This window comes from Cottoperca gobio, chromosome 7, assembly GCF_900634415.1.
Source record: "Cottoperca gobio chromosome 7, fCotGob3.1, whole genome shotgun sequence".
NCBI lineage: Eukaryota > Metazoa > Chordata > Actinopteri > Perciformes > Bovichtidae > Cottoperca > Cottoperca gobio.
In genome coordinates this window covers 12093181-12111423 of record NC_041361.1, presented here as the reverse complement: position 1 = coordinate 12111423, position 18243 = coordinate 12093181, and the positions used below count along the sequence as shown (strand labels likewise).

The window sequence follows — 18243 nt, the reverse complement described above, 5'->3', positions numbered from 1 at the left end:
CCTCTCCTCAGGGGCCAGCCAGCTGATCCTACACCATTTCATTTTCCTCTTTTACTGAGATGGCAAATGGCTGACTGTTATTTTTGAACTCTTTCAAATTGTGCTTTTTGTTAATTAACCAAGTGCTATTATTAGCCCGTCTTTCCCAAATGCTCTAAATAGGAAATCATCTTCATGCTATGGTGTGTTTTAACTAAAACAAATTTGTGAAACGCATGAGAAATCTGTGAAAGACCAGATATTAAAGACAAAAAAGGATCAGCAGTGTGCAGTCACTATAATTACAACTATATCATGTATTCATTGTCCTATGTTTGCTATTGCTTTACAACTCTTGCAAATCTTAGCATGCTATGGTGTGTTGTAACTAATAATTAGCAAGAGAAATCTAACAATCCCTAAGACTCCCACAAATTGGAGACAAAAAATAATCAGCAGTGCAGTCAATATGATCACAACTACATCATGTATACATTGTCCTATGTTTGCTGTTGCTTCACAACTCTTACAAATGTTTGCCCCTCTATTTCCAGTTTCCACACACTCCACCGTACAACCCCTGATGTACATAAATCATAAAAGGCAATGAAGTGTGATGAGTTGCAAAACTTTGCAGTCTCATAGCCTCAAAACCACATACAAAATTGAAGATGGCAAATATGGAACTTTTTGTTTTTATCTGTACCTAGGACCTGCCAAGAGGCTGGCAACAGCACAAAACACAATGTGCCTGATCAGTGAAGATATGAATCTATGCCATGCAGGCCAAATAAGACACAGGCGGCATTTGCAGAATGAAGTGAGGCCGACTTCACCATGGCTGAGCTCACAGAAAAAGCAGATTTGATCACATCTAGCACATCAAATACCACCAACAGTATGCAGCAAGACAGCTCACAATTGTTAACATGGATAGTGTTTGCCGATACTATCTCCTTGGCACAATTGTGGCGCTGCAGAGCTAGGCCTGAATCAAACAAAGATGAGATTTGTTGCTTGGATCTCCTCTTATGAGAGGTGAAGGGAAGCTGTCAAAGAACACAAAACACATCCAGCATCTTGCCTCTGACTTGCTGGGATAAGCCAGGAGGAGGTGGGGGGAGGGAGGAAGTGTGCTTGCCTCATTTCTGCCAGTGTGCCCTGTGCGTGTCAGTCCAATATCTTAAAACAACACATGCAAGGCTTTGCTACAGCCAATTACCCAGCTCTTGGCACGGGAACTAAAAAACATCTTCGGAGAACAATAAAGAGAGCTTGGCTTGTTGTGCGTGCTGTCAGTAAGTGCTGACAGATTGTTATTTTTAATGAATATACAGCACTTGAATGGCCCATCAAGAGGTCTTTGAGCGAACATTGCTCCTTTGTTCAGAGCATTAATTTTCTATGTAACCGCCAGATATCTTGCAATGAAATTGATATCAAACACTGTACAGGAAAAAGCCAAAATCAGTTTATCCACTCCCTTCCCGATTGCGACGTCTTTGCAGCATCTATACATAGTCATTACAATATAAATACAAGGCACACTTTCTTAATTACAAATCTGATGTCAAAGAATGCTTGATTACCCATTATTTCATGTGTTGGCTCTGTCAAGCAGACATTTCACTGCTTACCTGCCTCTCCTGCCAACATAAATTTCATACGGTATACAAAATCCCTGAGCAAAAGTCACAATAAATCCTCCTAATCACCTTTATTTGAAACACAATAGCCTTGCTCAGAGTAAAATGCCCCTTTCAAAATACAGGCTTGCCACACCGATGACAGGTTATAGCACCATCTGGTACTGCAACACAATGACACAATGCCTCAGTCTACAATATGAAGTAGCTCTGAGACTAGACCCAGGCATCATTATGGGGAATCATCCTTCAGTACAAGTCATGGCAAAGGAAAGATGAAGTGACAGCATCTTGGTGAAAAGCAGCAAGATGCCATTCGGGCGCAGCATGTAAACATTGAATTCCCGAGCATGTGTATTGACAAAGAGGTGTCAGAGTGAAGTGAAAAGGGATTTTCCTTAACATTGTCTGGCCTCGCCACATATTACTCAGAGATAGCTGCCATTACTCAAACACACATTAGTCATTAAAGGAAAAATAACAGGGTTATTACGCTTCTCTTATCATTACTCTGCTGCGGCTACTACTACTACAGCCACCCAGCTAGATTAACATTCGATGGATGAGGTGCGTCATTGGATATGTGTTTCAAAGTAATTTTACCCACTGCTGCTCTTGAGATCCCATTCAAATTGAAAGACTATAAAACACCCTGACCTCCTCTGACCCCTGAACTAACCAGATAATGTGGATTTAAAAAGGAATTTGCACATTATAATAAACAGCACAACTGGTCTGTTTTAAGATATTTAAAATGATCCTCATGGCTGAACCTGAAATATTCTCTTTCTACAAAAACTATAAACCAAACATGGAGGTGCTTTTCTGTCAGCGCTGTGCTAAAATAGTAATCAACGTATAGCCTGTAATGGCAGACTTCTGTAACCTAACCTAGCATGTTTAGTTTAAGAAAATCTAAATCACAACTAGTATGCTACAGGGAGCAGGAAAAACTGCCAAAACATCAGATGCACCATATGCACAATATATAAAAGGTATTAAAAGGTGCCACTTTAGATCCAACTGCAATGACTTGATAAAGGAAAAGTCCAGAAAAATCTAAAGCGGATTGAATATGTTTTAGTTTAACAGGTGTATTTTTTTCTAAGCAATTAAGGAATATTTCCTGTTATTATTGTATTGTACTAATCAACTCGCTGTGTAAACATAATGCTGCATTTAGGGTTTTCCCCGACATAGGTCATTTCATATCTCGACAACGGCATATATGACGACATAGCATGTTTTCTGGTAATTCAATAAAAAAAATTGTCTATATGACATGGTAAAGTCTATTTTTGTACACACCTTTGTGAATTAAATACTTGACAAATGAAATGTACTGAGTATTGTCTCATTTAACTAAGAACTTCAGTGCATGCACAAATACAGAGGAATAGGAAAATAGTTTAATTTAACAACACTGGGTTATTCCCATTAGCAGAATTCTTGGGTGTAAGCAGGCAGGAGTTGAACAATAAAACTGAATGAATAAAGTAATGAAAATCAAGCACATTACTGGTGGAAAACACCACTCACAATTTATTTTAACGAACATTATGGGTTCCAAGTGGACCTTTGCACATTATTCTCCACCATTATTATGCAGAGAGAACCCTGTCCTGCTTGTATTATCAATTTAGTCAACGTAATTGTGAATCATGATATCTCAATATATGATTTCATCATGATATGATTCCATTGAAATTCAGTAAATTATCATATTGAATTATCTCCCAGCCCTATAGCTGCAGTATTTCTCTCAAAACATTTCTGATACGTATGTGTATGCACTTTCTTACCTAATCCGCTGTTGCTAAATCATGTGTGTAACAGACGTTACGTGATATGTGTATGAACTTTTCCATTTCAGTGACCTCTCTGTACTGACTGAGTCATGTTATTATCAGGAGGACTAAACAGGTGGCAATGACTGAATAGATATGTAGAGTAATGGTGTGGTAGATTGTACCAAAACGTGTCCATGTTAAGATGTTTACAGTCATTAAACACGGTGTTGAGCATGTCTATGTTTTACAACGCAATGCTGTCAGGATATCAGATCATTTATAAAAGATTGCCTTATACCCTGCCTAATGTTGTGGCACTTTGACAAGTAAGGAAAGGCAGGCTTTGTTGTCAACATTAAATTACATTTTTTCAGTAGACTGAAAATAGCTTGGTGTTTATTAAGCAGATCAAATGTTTCTCACGCTTTTGATCATTGTGCACAGTGTATATTCATTAGTTATGGTGAAGTCCACAAATGTGCAGGAGTGAGTCATAAGAACTCAATAACTATAAATCACTCACTATTAATGGCTTTGCCTTTTATAAATACTAACATGAATACAAACTATCCTTTGACTCTCATTTAAAGGACAGATTATGCATGGTGTCTTTAGCCAAACAGTGTCTTTTGTTTACTTTTTTCAAACTTACAAATCATGATAACTTACACTAACCTCATGCAAAAACACCACTTCAATGATAAAAGCACAAACCCAGCAAATACCACTATCCCTGTAACTTATGAAGTCCCCACTTCTCAGATGTTTTGAACTTCCTAGCATGCCAGAGGTGAAAAGTGTTCATGCCAATTTTGCTTATTCTATTTGTTGACAAATGTCTCCCATGAAGATTTCACAAGCCTTGCTTCTTTCTATCCAAAAGTCAACATTAGTGTGTCGTTATCCAGTGTTCGCTTTGTTCAAAACAAGCTCGTAAATAATCACAAACTGTAAGCTAGATAACAATAATTGGGCACAAGTCAAGCACACAAAGACAGCAAGTTAGCTTCGCGAGCTAACGTTTCCCTGAGCTAATGACAATAGCTGAATGGGCTCAGGCTACTCCCTGGAACAGAGATACTACACTAGGTGATTCAAAATGGTAAAACGATTGATATGAGGTATTGCAAAGTACCATGCACGTAAGAACCACAAAGCGTTTTTAATAAAATGAAGTCATGTTGTGTGTGTTACATTTGCTCTGTGCTAACCGGTGTCAACGAGCTGTTTGTATCCAGACATTACACTGCTCCTTGCTGGCATTCCCAATCAGTGCTAGTCACTGGCGCTAGCTGCTAACATTAGTCCATGGTTACCAGCAACAGTAAGGGGCAAACAAGTCTATCAGCTAACTAGCTAGCTAAAGCTAATAGGCAAATTAGCCAAATAGCTAGCAAGGAAGGGTGTACGTTAACAGTCCAACGTTTACAAACTGTTCCTTCATATTTGTCATTTCTTGCTCGTTTGCTGATGAACGTCAAAAGGCAAAGAAGACGGCAGGTTGAAGCTCATAGCACTTACCTTAAAGAGCTTGATCTACAACATCTGTGATTTGTTTGATGAGAGACTGCAACAACAAACAATAGCAGCAGCAGCAGCAGCAGCAGCAGGGGCAATTAGCCAACGTTAGTTAGCCAAGTGTCGCCACTACACACAGAGTAGCACAGCAGCTGCAGTGCCACCTGTATATATCTTCTCTTATGTAGCTATAGCGGAGCGGACCACGTTTGATATAATGCTGTCATAAATGATGGACTTGAAAATACAGAGGGAGTAATCGTTGCCGGAATGCTGAGACTAGTGTGTGTGAGGGGCACTCAGCATGACAGCATCCTTCTTCATCTTGGGGTGAGAACAGTTGGGGGGTTCTCAAAGTTCAACCGGTAAAATATCGTCACCCACTGGCCAAAACTGGGAACATCCACAGAGGAGAGGGGCGGTGTGGGAGTCCTCAGGGTGTCTTTTCTGTAGCAACACTTGGTCTATCTTCATCCTTATAAACCTGTGATACTGCCAGACTATATTTAGACTGTCAGTGAGACCAGAAGAATAGAACAGAATCTCTCTCAGGAGATTCGGGTGTACTGCAATATTGAATATACAAGTAAGTAGAATATATTTACAATAAAAGGCATACAGTACACTAATAACATAATTGGAAGAGAATGATATGACAAAATCTAACAATATTTTATCACATAGAATTCCTTAATGGGGCATGAAATACACCAGCTTTTAACACCTGGCACAATCGAACACAGCATAATTTAACTGGACATAAGGGTATACTGCAAAAGAATAACACAATTAGAAAAAGAACAATATGACAATATTTCTCTTAGATTTGAGTTAACTGTAGTGTTGAACATACATTAAATCAGAATCAGCTTTAATGTTTACACGTACAAGGATTTTGACTGGTATGCTGTTGCTCACAATGTACACAGAAATAGACATACGGCTAAATACCACGACAACAAAGCTGAACCAAGTTAAAAATATACATTTGACTACTATACACTTACAATAGAACAAAATATAATAGATTAGAATAGTAGTATTGAATATACAATTAATAAAACATATTTACATTAAAGTCATACTGTAAACAAATTACATAATTATAAGAGAACAATATGACAAATCTAGCAATATGGTATCACAAAATAGAGTAGGGTAGAATTCTTTAATGGGGAATGAAATACACCTGGACACCTGATTGAATATAAAAGAATGGTAAAGATTTTAACACCTGGCACAACAGAACACAATTGAAAATATGGATATACTAAAAAGAACAATTAGTACAATTAGAAAAGAACAATATGATAATAAAATAAAACAGAATAGATTAGAATATCTACTGTGAGATTTGATTTGACTGTAGTATTGAATATACAATAAATAGAACATATTTGTTATTATAAGGCATACAGCAAACGAATAACACAATTGGACATATAAACAGGATTTTAACAACAGCTGAAACAGTCCTCTTGACTGGCAGTTGGGTGCCGTTTCTATATTTTTTTCTGGGATGGGGTGTAGCAGTACAAAAGAAACACTGGTCATAACATTTTGGATTGTTTGTTTATAAAATACTGTTCACGATGGAATAATTCTTGCCACATAGTTTAAGTCATGACCGTCACAGTAGCCCTGCTTATACCTCCAAAAGATATGAATTTATCGACAGGCGATTGGATTTTATCTTTTCGTTTGATTAATTCATCTTTATGTTAAACTGCAATTAAAGCGTTCAGAACCTATAATCCTAATAAAAGTCACAATCTGTGTCTTCTTTGTAACGGAACTACAGCCTAACCAATTGTGTTTGTGAGACGCAAAACTCTTCTGATTTAGAAATACTGAGTAATTAGTTTAATTAGTTAATTTTTGTGTTGGAAATCAAAGCAGATTGTATAGTTTAATTAAATGTGTTCAGGCCTCATTTCAGCACCAGGAGCTGTCTTTAGTATGTATGACCTGTGCAATCACTGAATTAGTATGAATTTGATGATTTTAGGTGGCAAACTGGTGTCACTTTTATGGATTTTACATGTATAATGTTATATCTCCAGAAACACGCCTATAAGTTTAAATGAAGCCCAATAAAGTAAACCTTAAATGCCATTTTAGTCTAAACATTTTGGTGGCCCTTGGGTTTATATTTTCTTGTCCAGTTAAGTGTACTGCACACATCTGACCACTAGATGGCGCAAGTCTCAAGGAAAAGAAACAAAGCATTGCAGCTTGATAGAAACTCATTTAATATTTTAGCCTATAATCCACAGCTGTGATATGAATGTACAAATCACCCAGATTTACCCTCTTAAATGTACTTTAAAAACATTATAAGTCCATCAAAGTATAAATAAATTGCTAAAGGAAATCTTACAGCAGTTGATAGTCACAGGATGTTTTTAGACTCCGTAATATATGCTAGGTAGTTTCTTTGTACCAGTGATTTGTAATACAGCTCCGGTTCAGACAGGGCTCACAAAAAAAAGTGAATTGATGTGGCACTGACCCAGCTGGCAATCCCCCAGGTACCATACCACTGGTGAATAGACCCTCATTTATCTTGGCAAGGCTCTGTACAAAAAGAGCTTGCAAAGAGCTGCTGGATTCTTTTACCCAGGGGGACAGAAATGGCGTCTCTGAGCACTGAGCTCATGTTTCTGCCTCTCAGTGGCACTCAGATTACATCACACAGACAGGAACAGTTACTGAGGAGGCCCTTTACTGCAGATACACTGAAAGGAAGCTATGAATCTTAAGGGATTTGTGATTATGACCTTGTTTAACTTAATAATAATTATCTTTAAATTGATATGGGAATTGTAACATTTTAAGAGTAAAAAATAGAACACATTTGAAGCTCTATAGTAATCACTTGATTACAGTCAGCCCCTGAACGTGGATGAAAAAGGAAATCACAAAAAAGTTTCAACTATGTTGTTTATTACATATTTCTGCCAACGCTTACAGCAACACAAGACCTCGTCAGATGCGACAAATTGCACATACAGTACTGTTACTACTGCTCGAGGCAGAGCCGTACTACAGTTACATTTGCTCAAATACTCAGTAGAGAATCAAAGAATCACTACAACTCACAAGAAGCTAAACCAAAATCTCTCACACAGTTACAGACACAAACATAGGGACCAACACTATTCAGGAGCTAAAGCATAGTTTGAGGATGAGGATGAGCTGAGCTGAGCTGAGCTGAGGTTGTACTGTAGCTCCTCCACGCCACAGACCACAGACTTGGACCTTGGATTCCAACAGTAATCTCTTCATCTTCTCTCCAGAGGGGCAGGTAACCTTGCGTGGCATTTATGTGTGGGGATTATTCATGAGCAGTGAACACACAGCACAGAGGCCCAAGGAGTTAGACTAGCTCAGATGGGGTGCCTGAAGTTCTGGCCGGCAAAACGGGCCTTGTCGCCGAGCTCCTCTTCAATCCTGGGAGAGAAATTGACAGGTTAGGGATGGCTCCAGTACAGTTCTTTTCTCCCCTCGCTTAAACAGCTGAGATGTTAATAATACATTTGTATGAAATAACTTTGCTTGACCTAGCCATCTAATAAACATCATGCTCGGACGGTCACAGAAATATTCTTCTCCCCTAAAGGAAGAAATACATGAAAATACTGCTGCTTCTTTTTATTTAAACTTTTTCCTCACAGAACCTTTAGCAGCATCTTTGATTGGTCAGCACCTTTCAAACATTCAAAATTAAATTTTAAGTGCAACTTTGTACAAAAGTTAAAATAAGTATTTAGAATAACAAAAGGAATTATAATTTAAGTGTAAAACACTGATTAAAACTTAATTTAGCCAACAGAAGTACACATGTGTTTTTAGACTGGACTCACCTGAGCAGCTGGTTGTACTTGGCCAAGCGCTCAGACCGGCAAGGTGCACCTGTCTTGATCTGGGAGAGGAAATAAATGTCATAAGACACAATCTATAATGTGAAAGCTACAACTGTGGTACAGTTTAAAAAGTCAGCTTTCTCAACAGAATTACTGACACCACGCCAATTAATGTTAAAATGAGAATGAACAATGACTTGTCCGTTAAGGTTTTACCTGTCCAGTGCAGAGACCGACCACCAGGTCAGCGATGAAGGTGTCCTCTGTCTCTCCGGAGCGATGGCTGACCATCACGCCCCAGCCGTTGCTCTGAGCCATCTTGCAGCTAAAAGAAAGAGACACATTTAAGCCCCGTTAGCCTGCTTATACTTTATTTACTTTGTTATATTTCTTTGCTCTGTTGTCGACACTCACGCCTCCAGGGACTCTGTGACGGAGCCGATCTGGTTGACTTTCAGCAGCAGGCAGTTGCAGGACTTTTCAGCCACACCCTTTGCGATGCGTTTCGGGTTGGTGACTGTGAGGTCGTCGCCCACCACCTGGATGCTGGTGCTGGCTGTGAAATTGCTCCATGCCTCCCAGTCATCCTGGTCAAAGGGATCCTCAATGGACACCACTGTTAGGATAGGAGGAAGGTGAGAACAATGTTACGACCAATCATAAATCCAACACAGTCAGCTGTATATCCTCTGATCCAGTTTATTTTCTACAGAAACCGTAAACCTGCAATGATTGATGTTTTTGACCACTTGGTGGCAGCAGAAACGAGCTGATAAATGCTCCACTGTGATCACCAGCTAGCTGCTAACTTTGACAGTAGTGCAGTGTTTTTCTTTAACGTTTTTGAGAGCTGCCTGCTGCGGCTGAAAACAATTCTCATCAGAGCAAACAGTGAACTAAAACATTACATTTGCAGACACGGAGAGCATATGTACATACGGCTCTATTTATACTATATTGGATGTCTGCATAGGCCCATATGTTCTTTGCACCTGTCCTCACATGTATTATTTAAATGTAAAAAAGAGGGTATGTGTTATAAACCCACCGGGGTAATCTTTGACGAAGCTCTTGTAGAGGTCGGCCAGCTTGTCAGGAGAGATGTAGCGGCTGGGGTCGTCGGGGGACTTGAAGTCCAGGTCGTACTTGCCACCCTTGTAGAACTCAGAGGCAGCCACATCCATGCCAATAACGATCTTGTCGGTGTAGCCGGCCTTGCCGATGGCATTCTTCAGCAGCTCCAGAGCTGAGAAAAATAAATAATAGTACAGTTTAATATGAGACTAGAGTAGAGATGTAGCTAATACAATCCAAACATTCACTTTTGAGTCACCACCGAAGACTCTGCTCCACTGGGGCATTTGCCATATCAGCACCTTGACCTGACACTGGAGGCAGAGGTTGGCAGAGGCGTTGCTGAGTTGAAGCCTTAATTTAGAAACCATATGTGTGTGAAGTGAAGTAATTCCCTTATTGGTCTGAGAATGTAATGCTTTCAAGACATTCCCCTTTGACTCGTCACACAGTAACAACTTTCTATGATAAAAACAACCCCACAACAGTGTCCTAAAATAACAAATAATCGATTGCGCTGAATCTCAATTGTGTTGGCTTGTAATGCAACTCTTATACTTCAACAGTGGTTATGGCTCAGATTTAATGTGTCCTCTCACCTTCCTTGTTCTCCAGGATGTTGGGAGCGAAGCCTCCTTCGTCTCCTACATTGGTGGCGTCCTGGCCATATTTCTCCTTGATGACATTCTTCAGGTTGTGGTAGACCTCGGCACCAATACGCATGGCCTCCTTAAAGGTGCTGGCTCCCACAGGCAGGATCATGAACTCCTGCATGGCCAGCTTGTTGCCTGCATGGGAGCCGCCGTTGATGACGTTGAAAGCCTGAAAGGAAGCAGAGAGGATCGGCTTTCAGCCTAATGGAATCACGACTGAATTTATGATTCTGGATCAAACATTAACGGTACATGTCTGTTAGGCCTATTAGCATTAAGAGTCTCTATAGAGCCTGAGGTACATGACTTATGGCACTATCATGCTCACAGGGACAGGGAGGATGACTTCAGGGTTGCCAGCCAGGTCAGCGATGTGGCGGTAGAGGGGAACGCCCTTCTCTGCTGCACCAGCCTTGCACACAGCCAGGGAGACGCCCAGGATGGCATTAGCACCAAACTTAGCTGAGGGAGGGGAGACGCAAACATTTCAATGTATTGTGTAAACTGCATTCATGAAACATTATAGTCTTCCGATATCTATATTCTTCACTGAGGATTCTCTTGGCTAAGTAGGCAAAAATCAATAATGCATGACCTTGAAATAATTAGGCTCTAAACTGACGTTTTTGTTGCATAAACACAATGTTTATGTCTCCCGACATACACACGCCCTACTCAATAGTTTACTGAATAGTCAGCAGTCAATTTCTCAAAACTATCTTAAGTGCATGTAATTATAGAACATATAGAACATTTTCAGGAAAATTCAACAAAGAAAAAGTTTGTGGATCAAATAACCAGGCAGGTATTTAAGTTTTGGTTTATCACGCAAATTGAATAGGACTAATCAAGAGTTTATGCAAATCTGTCAAAGAATTGTTCAGTTCACAATACTTGCAACATTTCTCACAATGGCCTAATTTAGACCCAGAGATAATTCTAAAGGAATAGCTTCAACTGAAACATGTATGGCTAAATCTCTGACAGTTAACAGATTGATATATAGTAAAGTTATAGTATATAATGCATTTATGTATATCGTCATATTGCCAAACCCTTCCTGAAAGTAAATGGAAATTAAAACACACAATACTGATACAGTCCAGGCAGATATACTGTAGTGCATAAAGTAGCATCTTACACTTGTTTTCTGTGCCATCCATGTCCAGCATCAGCTGGTCGATCTTGCCCTGCTCAATAACGCTCACATCCTGGATTAGACAAAACATGTATGTTGTAAGTTTGAAAATAAAAGACTAACTAGGTTTAAATGACCTCGTTAGTTCAGAAGAACACAATCAAATAATGTTAGAATAATCACAGCATCTCAGAATGATATCACTGAAGCTCTGCTAATGCAAAGCTTTATGGATACTTTAGATATTTTGTTTTTAAAAACACTGAGGACGATGTAAAATAGGAAACACTGCTCGACATGTCGGTTTTATGCCATGTGTTACAACTATAAACAATGTTAGTTCTTTGGAGACTGTTAGTACTTCTGCCAATGTTACTAATATTTTTGTGCAATCATCTATTGAATTTTTAAGATACTTAAATAATGAATTCAAATAACTGATCAAGGTTTAGCTAGCACACAGTAATTAGTCAAACAATAAATGGTCCTACCTTGCCAATCAGTGCAGGTGCAATTGTTTTATTGATATTCTCAACAGCTTTTGAGACACCTGCAAGGGACAAGCAGACCATAACTGACCCAGACAGCAGGAGACCATGCAGACAGGCGGGACAGATGACCACAGAGCACCTCGTCCAATCTTATGTGTGAATAATTCTGACAAGAAAAATATTTTTTACTCGTCTATGATTATGCTCTTTATCATTTTTTTCCTTTTTAGATCTGTGAACATCTCTTAGAGCCTGTCAAGGTTAGTTTCCAAAGGCAAAGCCATTCTTCATGCTGTGCACGCCGATTTGTAAGAGTCATTCTGTTATTTCACAATTTACCTGGTTACACAACGCAGGGGCCAAGAATTCATTTACATATTTAACTGCTCTTTTGACTCCTAACAGGAGGAAGAAAGATGGGAGAAAACGGAAATGAAGAAGGACGAGACGAGGACAGACAACAGAATGTAAAGAGGGGATGAAATGACATGAAAGATAGGTAACAGAATAAAAAGGTAACCACAACGTTTAGAGGGGGAAATCAATTTAGTCAGCGTACCTTTGCCCATGTAGCGTGTTTTGTCATTGTCACGGAGCTCCAGAGCCTCATAGATGCCTGTGGAGGCACCGCTGGGAACTGCAGCTCTGAAAAGACCTTGAAGACACAGAAAGGACATTTTGTAACAGTCTTTTCCCTAAAGTGCTGCGTCATGTGCAACAAGACGGCAAAGGACTGACTGCAGTTAAATGTTATCAGCCAATACTATGACAACAGTCACTGTAAACTATGTGATAACTTTGTGATATTTATAAAGCAAAGAAACATGTCTGATAGAGCGTTACATGCAGGAGGGGCTGCTTGGTATTCAAGGATCAAAGGCACTCAGCTAAAGGCCGTCAATGTCCATCACGTGGAGGAAGTTGTGCTGGCTGTGTTGCAGACGGTGTGATGTAACAGGGGGCGACAGGCTGCCGACTGAACATAGGCAATGCATCTGCGGAAGGATGCCAAGCCACACATAAGAGGATGGCCATTTTGGGGATTCAACTGAGTGAGGAGACATTGGGGATGAGCAAAAAATCTATTCAGTTTGCTCAGTGGACCGGCAGAGATGGTGTGAGTCTGATGGGATTTAGGGCTTAGGACAGGAGGCTTAGGCCATGAGTTCAGGCTTAGCAAATCATCTGCATCAAGACATCACCTGGCTGCAGCTGGGCGAGCTGGCAACAGTCCACCAGGCTATAAACTGAGATGTCGTACTATCACATCTTATAACACGACCCAAATACAATGAAAACCAGAGCATAGAACAGTAACAGCGACTGTGAATGTCTCTCTAGATTACCAGAGTAAGCCTGATGGAGTTATATAATCCTAACAACAAGCATAGGAGGTTTTGTAGTATGACTGCTGGTTACGTAACACAGCAGAACACATTACAGTTACTATGACAGACGTGCTCTGAGTGCAGCACACTCGCTTTGGTCTGTGCCGTTAATGATGCCAAAACAGGCCTGGCAGACTTAAAAGGAAATGTTATGAAGAAATAAAGGTGCTATTTACAGTTAACTGGAGCACTTAGCAAACATCCCAAACTAATGACAGGACTACAGGGCTGCAGAATAGAGCAGTCGATTTTCAGCCAATTTATTGAAGCCAGTGAGGCCGCTCACTTCCACGTCAGTGGTCATTCAGGTTGCTTCATTAACATTCTCAGGACATTTCATTGGGTTGAGCTGGTCCTTTATTTTTGCTCTCAAAACAGAACAGCTCGCCAAAAGACTTCCGTCACAGTTGAGCCATTAGTTGATTGAATAAATTGATCTCAACTGTAGGCAGACGTGTCAAACACCGCAGGGTTTAGATGTTTTATGCACAGCAGCTTTATTGTGTAACCCAGCATACAATAAATTGAGGGAACTGTAGATTTAATTTACACAACATTCTTTGCCCAACATTCAATATCAAGGATTTAACTCGGCTCATCGGTGTGCTAGAAGTACCTAATGTATGAGCTCCCAAACAGGAACAAATTACAGTAACAGAGTGCTGGAGAGGCAGTATGATGTTACAGGAGCTATTTTCACACATCCCCCATCTGAGCTCATCCATTCTGGGCCGGAGCTGCAAACAGTGTCGAGCAACACACTGGCTTTACTAGTTTTCACGAGCTAGATAAATGCAAGACACGAAAAACGTATGAAACCTTTATTCCAATATTATGTTCTTACTGCAGCAATTCCCCTGCTGGGAAATAATGACTTGTTTTAAGTTGTGGATATGTTCAAATAACGTAAATGTGTAGAAGTTTAGCAAGCAGTAGTTTTTTATCGTCATCGCTTGTGAGACAAACACGTTGTTTCAGTTTGAGTTTGTTGAAAGAGTGCCCGTAGAAAACTGCACTCTAAAAGTGAACCATTCTTTTTCTTTGATAGCTTTTTTGTTCAGTCCAATGTTCAATTTGATCAATAAAAGAATGTTGGAAATAATTATAAAAATCATACAATACCTTTCTTGGTGTACAGATCAACCTCCACAGTGGGGTTGCCACGGGAGTCAAAAATCTCACGAGCGTGAATCTTCAGGATTGACATGGTTGTGGATCTGCAGATGAAACGACAGGAGGTGACGTCAGTACAGTGCTGCACCCACAGGACGAGCAGTTGGCAATAATGTAAATGCTCAATGACACACGCGGGACAAAACGTAGACTAATTTATAGCTTGAGTTTAAACCATTGAACGGATTCTCTAAGCAAACAAATACACGAGCCGTCCATCTGAACCAACCTCATGTAGGCTGGCCAGCATAGCAGATATTAGTCAAAGAAAGGCGTGGCTTATGCAGCAAAACCTCAGGTCCATTCAGTTTACTTAATATATCAGATTACAAAACAGCATTGCAAAATTGAGTTGTTTGCACTACTGTCCCACAGGGCAGTCTAGAGAACAGTAGTGAAAGGTCACTATAAGAATGACTTGGCACAATACACATTTGGCTTCTTTTTGTCACAGTTGTACTGTATTAATATGGGTTAAAGGCCCGAGTAGTGGCGTAATCTCACGGCGACTTTGTTATCTCTCTAAATTCAAATAATGGAGGTCAGAGAAGGTTTTAAACTAGACAGTCAAGCCATGAAGCCTGCTGCACTATTGATTTCCGTTTGTTCAATCTAACTTGCAATGCATCACTAATTTCCTCATCTACCCACTCCGAACTTTGAGTGCAGCCTCTACTAGAGGGCTGTTTTATCTAAGCAAAGTTCCTGTAAAGTAAACATTTAAGAATTTGGGCTTCTTTGGTTATTTTGAAAACGTGCAATTTATAGAACAATATATTAATATTTCTCATAGTAAGGTATCCAAAATTACACCCCTACTTAAACAGCAACAGAAATCCAATCATTTTTCAAAGCAAAGATTGCAGCAATTGTGAGGATGCATATCCTCATGCAATTACTTTTGAGATCATAACCCAACTATCTTTGGACTGCTTGCCGAACAGAAGAAGCTATTTTAAGAAATTGTGATGCGTATCTTTCCCCATTTTCTGACATTTTATAGACAACAACATTGATTAACAGAGAAAGTAATCAGGTGGATCAATCATGAACATATTAGTTATTGGTAGCCCTAACAAAGTGCATACACTGTAATTATCTCATGGATGTCTGACATGCACACTACAGTACATTTATAGCCCTTTTGTGTTTGTTTTTCACTGCCAGATCACTGGAAACTTGGAGAGCAAGGAGACAAAATGGCACCCACAGATAAATAAATAATTTAGGATTGATACCCGATATGTGTGTATGCATGTTAGTTTGCCTCGATCCTCAATTACGCTACATGAAGGTCTGCCAGCAAGACATATGTGTGGTTATAATCTGTTTAATATTACTCATAAAAAAAACTTTTAAAACTGCAGTAACAAAGTAACAATCTAACTAACTGAGTGACTTGTTAAAAGTATCTTCTGGGTGTCTGTATAAAGTAGAGAAATTACTAAAGAGACACACTGAGTGATCTTAGTACATGCAGTAATTTTCCTACAACCGGTGGACACACCCCCAAGTCTGCTGCAAGCAACTGGTAGCTCCCTGCCTGAGCCAACATGTAGACTATGACAGTGTCTCACATAGCATCACATACTTTAGGTCTCTGGACATAAAAACACCCTATAGTGGTTCTTTATCAAAGATAAGAGACTGCTGGAAGTTGGTCTTGCAACTTGACGCCCCTTTCCCCCCACAGCTCTAAATGGAGTGACATCTCGCCAGCTGACGGTCTGGTTTAAAAATAGACGATGGGCTACAAACTACTGCATCCTGCGAGCCACAAAACCAACAACTGAGGCTGAAACGGTCGTTTATAATCACCGATAATACACAAAGTATCCGCTACCACAAGGGAAAGACTTTGAGGTTATCGTCGAGGATGAGAAACATCTTGTACACACAAGAAGAATTAGTTCATAATAAAACACACTGTCTTAGAATAGTATCTTTAAATCTTAATAGCTATTGTCATACACACAACATGCAAATAAAATAACGATGTAAAAGTTACCTTTTCCGGGCCTAACTGTGTGCAAGGTCGATGCTGTCTCTCTCTCGTGCGGGTAGGCAGAAGGCGCTCGTGACGCTTCGGGCTCGCTGATAAGTGGACGGAATCAGGAAGAAACGGGCAACGGAGCAACGCCATTGGCTGGGACTGGCTCACGAGGCAGACTAGTGCGAGGAAGAATGCACGTTCACCAGACTGAATGATGCGGATATTTTAAATCTTTGCAGAGAAAAGCATCGCATTTAATAAACACAAAATATATAAGAATACAACGAGCAAAATATTTTTTATTTGAGGTGAATTATGGGAAATGTAGTATTTTTTTTCGTGAGGGTGAAAGAGGCAGAATGCGGAAAGATGACGCATTATGAGTACGTGCAAAGAAGCAGGCAGGGATCTCCTATGCAGTGGTTCGTTGTTGGTCACATGTCACTTACGGTCACGTTTTTTGGCACTGACTTTTCTTTTCCCATCACGAATATTAAAAAAATAAAGAGAGGTGTGTGCTTTTCTAACAATCTCAAACACCAAGTAAGCACTGATGGTAAGTTACAGGTCAAAAGATGTCTAGACATTAGAGTAAAACTGGTTGAACAATTACATTAGAGTGTTGATGATTATTTATATCCTAACATATAGGCCTACATCTAAAATCTTTCCCTTTTCAATCAAATGCATCCCAGTTTTTTAGTGATTAATGGGAAGCTTGTGTTAAAAGACGCTGTGATCCCAGTATAAGCCTATTTAAAGTGCTTAATAACAACACCTTATTTTGCCTTACGTTTTTGTTTGTGTTTAAACATATATTGAAAGTGTTTTATGAATATTTCCCCCTGCATGAATATTAGCACAGCTGTGTATTTTAAAGAGTGACTGCACCGGTGGAGATCGCAGTAAGGAATCACAACATGAGTGAATAGTGGGCTTCCCCCCGACACATCTGACGTTTCATCAGTACTCAGCATTGGTTTCATGCAGCTGCGCAGTGCAGGGAGTGCAGCATCCATGGCAGATCAGAGCTGCTGGAGCCACAGTGAGATGAAAGCCTGCTGCATTGACCTTGAGACTATGTCAGTGATAAATCCAACTGCGCCATCTGCTGCCCACATGCTCTCATTAAAATGGTCCTGCAACAAGTGCCTCCAGCAGACATGTGCACATTTGGAAGGAGTTCATTGTAAGTATAAGGATAAAGGAATTTATTGACTCAGTATATCTATCCAATAAAGCTCCACATTATCAGTCAGAAGAAACAACTTCGAAAAACAACCTCTAGTATTTTGTAGTGATCACTCCCATTCTTTTTAACAGAGAATGTATTTTCTGAATGAGCTGGTGAATTCGGCACACTATGGCCGAAAATGGGAAAATACCAAAAGTTAACAAAAACATAATATTAAAAGAAACTTAAAAAAAGAAAAGTAAAAGAGACCCATAAGACTTTAATAATGACTCAACATTTATAATTTGATGTCTCATTAGAAAGTGAGAAGCTCATGAACCTTTATTTAATGACTTTGGG

At 39.7% G+C, this 18243-nt stretch overlaps 1 protein-coding gene across 2 annotated transcripts; it reads right to left on the bottom strand.

The window, feature by feature from the left end:
- Positions 1 to 7858: 7858 nt before the first annotated feature.
- Positions 7859 to 16861, bottom strand: eno1a (enolase 1a, (alpha)). Of its 2 annotated transcripts, none has more exons than XM_029435685.1 (12): positions 16725 to 16861; positions 14666 to 14760; positions 12715 to 12810; positions 12495 to 12553; positions 11668 to 11737; positions 10855 to 10988; positions 10473 to 10695; positions 9848 to 10045; positions 9214 to 9415; positions 9016 to 9124; positions 8800 to 8858; positions 7859 to 8386 (listed from the first exon to the last, which is right to left on the bottom strand). In XM_029435685.1, the coding sequence occupies exons 2-12, from the start codon at positions 14748 to 14750 to the stop codon at positions 8323 to 8325; spliced, it is 1299 nt and encodes a 432-aa protein (XP_029291545.1). In that variant the 5' UTR covers positions 14751 to 14760; positions 16725 to 16861; the 3' UTR covers positions 7859 to 8322. The 2 variants fall into 2 exon arrangements, with proteins under 2 accessions (XP_029291545.1, XP_029291544.1); XM_029435684.1 differs by lacking the exon at positions 12495 to 12553 and adding an exon at positions 12156 to 12214.
- Positions 16862 to 18243: the final 1382 nt, after the last annotated feature.